Source organism: Cibotium barometz, chromosome 55 (genome assembly GCF_041138505.1).
Source record: "Cibotium barometz isolate CiBa-2024 chromosome 55, ASM4113850v1, whole genome shotgun sequence".
Taxonomy (NCBI): Eukaryota; Viridiplantae; Streptophyta; class Polypodiopsida; order Cyatheales; family Cibotiaceae; genus Cibotium; species Cibotium barometz.
In genome coordinates this window covers 27,606,508-27,614,700 of record NC_141100.1, presented here as the reverse complement: position 1 = coordinate 27,614,700, position 8,193 = coordinate 27,606,508, and the positions used below count along the sequence as shown (strand labels likewise).

At 37.8% G+C, this 8,193-nt stretch overlaps 1 protein-coding gene across 1 annotated transcript; it reads left to right on the top strand.

Annotated features, from left to right (window-relative positions):
• Window positions 1-680: 680 nt before the first annotated feature.
• LOC147607566 (purple acid phosphatase 2-like) lies at window positions 681-7,433 on the top strand. Its single transcript, XM_086790539.1, has 9 exons — window positions 681-912; window positions 1,105-1,288; window positions 3,206-3,406; window positions 3,844-3,955; window positions 5,274-5,497; window positions 5,594-5,732; window positions 5,832-6,052; window positions 6,777-6,898; window positions 7,004-7,433. Exons 1-9 carry the CDS (start codon window positions 887-889, stop codon window positions 7,173-7,175), a joined length of 1,401 nt encoding a protein of 466 aa, XP_086646665.1. The 5' UTR covers window positions 681-886; the 3' UTR covers window positions 7,176-7,433.
• The last annotated feature ends 760 nt before the right edge of the window (window positions 7,434-8,193 follow it).

The following is an 8,193-nucleotide window of genomic DNA, read 5'->3' as shown; positions in this document are numbered from 1 at the left end:
GTGATTGATTCAGGTTGACCATGAAAATTTGACCCAAAAAAACACCAAGATTTCTGCAAATGGCAAGACTAAAAAAGATAGCTTTTGTGTACGAGAGTGACATCTATTTATAAAAATCATGGTAGTTGCATTGAAAACATGACTAGAAATATGAAGTGTATATCCTATTCTTTTTTAAAACTTTGAAATTTTTGGAACATGAATTCAAATGTCCCAAAAAAAAAACCGAGTATAGTGTAATTGGAGCTTGAAATTTGGAAAACTACCTTTAAATTTTAAGGTTGAAGGTTTAAAATTGCTAATTTTTTGGAAATTTCCTTCAAAATTCCTACAAATTACGAAAATTACTTGTATGAACGATTTTTTTGGGGGGCAGATGGGCGTTATTTTTAATTATATAGTGAGAGCTATATATAAAGAAAAAAGAGGATAGTCATAATGCAAAAGCATGAGATGAAGGTTTTCAAGCCGTTAAAAATTTAAAAAAAACGTTCTTTGGAAAATCATAAAATGTGACGTGTCCTAAGGAAATGTCAAGGCTTCTTTTCGGGATGAGCTGTAAGGCAGTGGGCGGCCCGGGGATGGTGACAATTCACCGAACAGGGGCGGAGGCCCAGTGTGGAAACGACAAAGGTGCCGCAGCCAACAACCCGGTACATAAAGGATAGGTCCCGTCTTGTGTAAACCAAACCCGCACAAGCTTCGTGGAGGACGTAGTGCCATGCAAGCTATCCAATGAGAGCTCTGCGATTATCCTAGCTCTCTCTCTCACACACACACACACATCTTTGATCATAGGGCTCTCTCTCTCTCTCACACGCACGCACGCACGCACGCGCGCGCACTCTCACACACATCTTTGATCATCCCCTCAAGTAATCGGTGCATGGCTTCATCAATAACTAATTCGAGGTTAGAACCTCCCTCCCATTGTCTCTGCTTGGGGCTAATGCACATGCTATTGGTGGTCATGCGCACTTTGGTCCTTCTCGCACATGTGCATTCCTCTCCTCCTTCTTGTCCATGTACAACATATTGCACAACACAATGTAGTTTTTTTTTTTTGGTAGTAATCAGCCAGGAGGAGCTGCTCTTCTTTTGCAGGGGTGTGATGCCTGGCCTTGTGTTGGTGGCCGTGCTGCTGCTGCTGCTGCTGCTATGTGGCGTTATCGCACTTTGTGAGGGTGGCGTGACAAGCCCCTACAGGCGCAAGCTAGCACCAACCATGGACATGGCCTTGGACAGTGATGCCTTCAAACCTCCCAGCGGCTACAATGCCCCTCAACAGGCAAGGAGTTGTTGGGCCCTTTTTTTTTAATAAACTTCTCTCTTCTTAACGCATGTGACATGCCTCGATCAACCCTGGTCAGGTGATTCTCCGTGTTAAGCCTGTTCAAGGCCTATATGGCCACCTCTGAGGCAACCTGCAGGTTGCATTCCTCGGTCCTTCAATCTTGGCCAAAGGACGTTTGGAAAGCAAGGCGCTTGTGATTTTGCCAAAAAGCTTTTAAAAGAAACAAAAGCCCACCATGATTACTATTATTATAATTCACCCACATCCTAGTTTAACTATCTCCATTGAATTGTTTACACGGTTATTATTTAAGATAATATACATATATCTCTATTATTATTATTCACCCACATCCTAGTTTAACTATCTCCATTGAATTGATCACATGGATATTATTTAAAATCCTTCACACACACACACTTACACGTAGGGCTGGGGACAATAGCCTAGCTACAATAGAGTTGGGAGCTCTCTGTTTGCCAAGTAGTGAGTTAATATCGAGGTCACCCCAAACCCCACTCCACCAAGAGGAGAGGCCGAGGGGGCTTGGGGTGCCTGCGCGCGCGCGCGTGTGTGTGTGTGTGTGTGTGTGTGTGTGTGTGTGTGAAAAGGGTGTTGGATTGAAGGACAGTTTTGGATAAAATTTGCCTAATCCAAATTATGCACTCAAATGCTTTGCACGCATTTATTGTCATGGACTTTACATTTGTGAGGACAAACACAAAAGTTTCTCTCAATTGTATCAGCTTGTTTAGGGCATCCGTCTCACAGCCATCCAACACTTTGCAAAATTTATATTCGGTTATATGAAGGCTCCAAACCAAACTTGTGCTTCAAAAAGTCTACATCCCTAGCATTCATGATGTGACATCTTTAATTTTCATATTTGTATTGATGGGCCTTAAAGTTGCCTCTACATCTCTTATCACAGATTATCTACATAATGTAATATTTTGGTATTTGGCTCTCTCTCTCTCTCTCTCTCTCTCTCTCTCTCTCTCTCAAGAGTGCTAAAAAAGTGAGATGCTCAAGAGTGGAAGGAGGTTAAAAGTTCTTGCTAACCACCAAGGGGGGGTGCACAAAGGAATATATCATGGGTTACCACAATATTTTTATTTTTATCTATATTTTTTTCTCATTTTAAATTTTTAAGAATTTTAAGGCATATTGTTAGATATGAAATCCACAATTTTTCAGCAAAATTATAAGGCTCTAAGTTTTGTGATATATTAAGAAAAATGTTATCTATGAGCATTGATTCAAAAATTCATGAGGCAAAGCAATTGTCATTGAGGAGAAACATAGGCCCAAAGAAGATCAAATCAAAATAAACAAGGATGGAGTATGCACCTACGAAGGACCAAAAAAAAAAAACATAAGAGGCTTGGTGTACACCAACTAGTAACCAAGATACTCAAGTTGTGCTAGTACCACACAACCAAACTCAGCCAAAACATACTTTTTGATGGCAAAATTCTCGTACTTGTGCCTTATCTCTAAAGCTTTTTTGCCTATAACCAAATATAAATGGCTTTCATAGTCTCAAATTACCAAAGTACTGAAAACCCATATAGACAAAGAGCCATATTCTTAGATGCTCTCACAATAGATAAGTAATGCCTAATCTAATATCCCCTTTGATGTGTTGCTCATTTGTTTCTTGAGTCATGCTAGATTACATTAAGTGGCCTCATGTGAAGTTGGTGTGTACACCAATACACTCCCCATATATGGCTTCATCCCACCATAACAATCACACTTTGTAGATATATGCTTATATGCATATATCTACAAAGTAACAATCACACTTTGTAGATATATGCTTATATGCATAACAATCACACTTTGTAGATATATGCTTATATGCATATTCACTCATTTATTTAATACCTAGGCCAAGTTGTGCTACAGGTTCACATAACACAAGGAGACCTAGACGGAGCAGCAGTTATCATATCATGGATTACACCTTCAGAACCTGGATCCAACATGGTGCAATATGGTCTTGAAAAGGGAAGCTATCCTTACAATGCAAAAGGGACGGTCTCACAGTACACATATTACAACTACACATCAGGTTTTATACACCATTGTACAATCACGAACCTTGAGGTATACTGCACACGAACCTTGAGGTGTTCACACTATACATTATAAATCATTGTGCACACTTCTTATAACTATACATTATAAATGATTGTTTTGTGTGTGTGTGTGTGTGTGTGTGTGTAACCTCCCACATACAAGCACATGTGCATGCACATACATGTATGTGTGTGTGTGTGTGTTTATATAAAACTTCCCACATACACACACACACCCAAGCACAACATGCATGCACATACGTGTACATATGTATATACATACATACACACACACACACACACACACACACAAACATATGTATATATGTATACACACACACACATAGTGCATACACATATGTGTCTGTGTGTGTGTATAAACTCCAAGTTTTATGGTTACTTAAAATTCATAACATGAATTATTTTTTAAAAATAATTATCAACTTACTATTACACTTCATGCAGCATAATACCAAATATCATTACAAACTAGGGGAAGGAGACTCAACACGAGAGTTTTGGTTTTGGACTCCCCCTAGTATTGGTCCTGATAATGCTTACAATTTTGGGATTATTGGTATGTACTCTGTTTTTTCATGTGCCTTTGGCAGTGTAAACCCTGAAGTATGTAGTTTAAAATGAACATACACGCACGCACACACACACACACCACACACATGGTTTGTTTTTCACATGCCTTTAGCAATGTAAACCCTTAAGTATGCAGTTACATTTTTACACACACACACACACACATGCATGCATGCATGCATGTGTGTACGCACGTAGATATATGCATGCATGCACATGCATTCAGGCACACATGCATCACATATACACACCACAAGTAGGCACGCACATGCGTGCACACACATGCGAATGCATACACACACACGCACATACAAACAAATTGTTACATGCATTATAGAAGTGTTAGTGCATTAACACTAATGAAGCTAATTCTAATTACATGATTTAATTACTTGATTTTAGTACACAAAAGACAAGGCATAATGACCCAATCTATTGTAGATTGTATGGATGAGTATATAAATAATGAAAAGAAGGAGATCTATGAGAGATTTGATTGTATCCCACTGTGCATTAAGATGCAACATAAGCATGAACAAAAGTTTAGTTGTTGTCATAAACTTATGCATGGATGAAATTTACACATGAGAGCCGAGCTTGGACTTTGGAGATCTCACACCAAATATTTGAATAATGACCCTTTTATAGGTTAGGGCTCATCTTGTTAATTGTTTGGCCATAACTTTTTAGATCCAAAAGTAATATATTTATCATAAATTCATTACCTATGGGTGCATGTCATGGGCACTTATGGGAGCCTATCGGGCTATTAAATTTGCTATATTAGTCTGACACAAATATGCCACTAAATCTTCCTTTAAATATGATACAGTATGATCTAATCCAATTCTACCCCTAAATCTACCTTTGAATATGATACAGTCTAACCTAATCCAATTCTACTCCTAAATCTACCTTTGAATATGCTATAGTGTGATCCAATCTAACTCTACCCCTAAATCTACCTTTGAATATGCTACAATGTGATCCAATCCAACTCTACCCCTATATCTTCCTTTGACTATGCTAATGGTGAGAATCATATCCATGTCCATGTCACACATAAACTCACACACACATGCATGCAGCTAGGCATGGAGATGAGATGATTGTTTTAGTTATGCTTTGGAGACCAAAATATGGTCAAGTGGGACCTATTCCTCCAAAAAGCTTCCATAGAAGAATAAAAGTAAAACGACAGATGTTTGACTGTTGAAATCTAGGTTTTGAATCTCTACTTTTGCAACTTGGGTCAAAAATCTCTTTAATATGCAATTCAACCCTCATTTGAATGGTTTTTGTAGCGGATTTGGGTCAGACATATGATTCTTACAGAACAGTCCAGCACTATTTAGAAGGAAATGGGCAGACACTTCTATATGTAGGTGATCTATCCTATGCTGACGCTAATCCTAATCATGATAATAGACGATGGGATACGTGGGGTCAATTTTTGGAACCCAGCACTGCCTACCAACCTTGGATTTGGACAGTAGGAGACCATGAGATTGATTTTGCCCCAGAGCTGGTGAGTTAGGAGACATGAGATGATATATGCACATGTCTTCTTACCATTTTGTAGCACCAGGATGCGATAATTCAAAAGTGATATATGTACTTGCAGGGGGAAACAATTCCATTCAAGCCATACTTGAACCGTTACCATGTCCCATATCGTGCCTCCGGCAGTGTATCACCCTTGTGGTACTCTGTGAGAAGAGCTTCAACTCACATTATTATTCTTTCATGTTATTCAGCATATGGTATGCCTCAATCATAGATTAGATCGATCCATGAATAAAGACTAATTTAATCATGGATTAGAATCATATTAATGGCTTGATGACACTTGCCTTTTACAGGTCCAGGCACTCTACAAAATAGATGGTTGCAACAAGAGTTAGCTAACGTAGACCGAACAAAGACTCCATGGTTGATTGTTCTCATGCATATACCATTTTACAACAGTAATGAACATCATTACATGGAAGGAGAAAGCATGCGAGTACAGTTTGAAACATGGTTAACAAATGCCAAGGTTGACATTGTCTTTGCTGGTCATGTACATGCATATGAAAGGACGGTGAGTACCAATATTACCCTTAATTTGCATTCTCCCTCCTTGCTAAATGCTTGACAATTTTTTAAAGATTCTTTTTTAAAAATGGGATGCTGTTTTTTTAAACCTGTGTATAAATGTCTATCACTTCTTCTAGCATTGTTTTTCATCTAAAATAACTTTGAAAATATTTTGGAGAGAGAGAGAGAGAGAGAGAGAGGTGGGGGCTAATGTTTGCAAAAGGAACTGGAGGAGTTAATACACTGTCTATGTGAGTATATATACACACAGACATATATGTGTATATATATACACTCTATATGTGTACATATATATGTATGTTTGTATATATATATATACATATATATACACATATATATATGTATGTATATATATATATACATATACATACACATATATATAATGTATGTATTATATATATATATATATATATATGTATGTATGTATGTATGTATGTGTACATGCACATACCTGCGTGTGTAAATATATATATATATATATATATAAGCCATCTCCAAAATCGTATTAGGCTAACATTAATATTAAGATTTTTGTTGCTTTTTGGTATCTGATGGGCATGTTTGTGCGCATTGATTTTGCACCGTTATGTGTATGCGCACGTGCGCGTGCGCGTGTGCGTGCGTGCATGCATACAGACGTACATGCATGTCTAATTTTTCTTCACATTTGGTGGGTTTGTTTGGTTTTTTTTTTTTTTTTGGGGCAGTATCGGGTTTCCAATATAGCCTACAACGTAGTGAACAGGGAATGCATGCCCGTGCGCAACGATTCTGCACCAGTTTACATAAACATTGGCGATGGTGGAAACAAAGAGGGTCTGTCTGCAATGTGAGTTTATCATCTTCAAAGAAGTTGCCACCTTGGTGTGCATGTCCCTGCCTTGGACAAGCAAGCTCACCCACTTCAAGCTTGTGTGTGTCGTTTGCCTTGCAGGTTTACAGAGCCCCAACCAGTCTACTCTGCATTCAGAGAGGCCAGCTTTGGCCATGCCATGCTTGAAATAAAAAACAGAACCCATGCTTTCTACTACTGGCACCGCAATGAGGACGGCAACGCTGTGGTGGCAGATTCTTACTGGCTCTACAATCGATACTGGAGCTCTTGAAATTGCTCTACACTGCTAGCTTTTATCATATAAATAATTACATGCGGTTTATAATAAACATTAGCATGACTTTAATCAAGTCATTGCTTAATATTATCACCAATGGGCATGTAGCCTAGCTGTGTAGGTTTAGAACTCAACAAGGAGCTTTACATCCCAACTGGCCACTCATTGATGATATGATAACTATTTATGTGGATTTATTCAAGGAACAAAAAAACCATGATATTATTAATAAATCTCATTTCATACTATTATGTAATTTAACCGCTTCCACACGTGCCTGCCCAAAGATTATTCTGACTTCAACTGGATCTCCTCAAGGAAAGGAAAAAAAACTATAATATTCCTAATAAACCTCATCAATATATAATAAATGCACCATCATGTTTGAAGTATAATAAAACTATAATATTCCTAACAAACCTCATCAATATATAATAAATACCCCATCGTTTTGAAGTATTTACATCATCATTTGATTAGATGTTTTAGCTCTGATTACCCTTTTTTCCTGGGAAGACAATTACTTATAAAGATATATTGTAATTTGTTTTAACCCATGGGAGTGTACAAAAAACAGATGCTAATATCTCCTAGGCTTAGGAGGCATGGACGATCATGTTACTAAGTTATAACCTAGGATGCTAATTATAACAACACTATTTGATAATGATTTTTGAGAAAAATATTAATATTTGGAGTTCATGCATGATGTAAATGAGTTCCCTTGTCAAGCTCTTAATCCTTGGAAGTTTTACTTTTTTTACCCATCTTATTGGATAGGTATGACCATTGATCATGATTGACTAGGTGCCCTCCTTGTTTTTGGATGGATTCCCCTTATAGTGTAGCTAGAGCCATGCTAGTCTTTAAATTTTCTTTAATTTTTTTGACACTCATGAGTGGGCCCAAGTGAAAGATGAAGTGTGGAGTTGTTTTTTTTAGTTTGAAGAGTGACCTCTTTATACCCTTGTGACCAATGTAAACTTTTGCAGATTTTGGGGGCATTATGGAC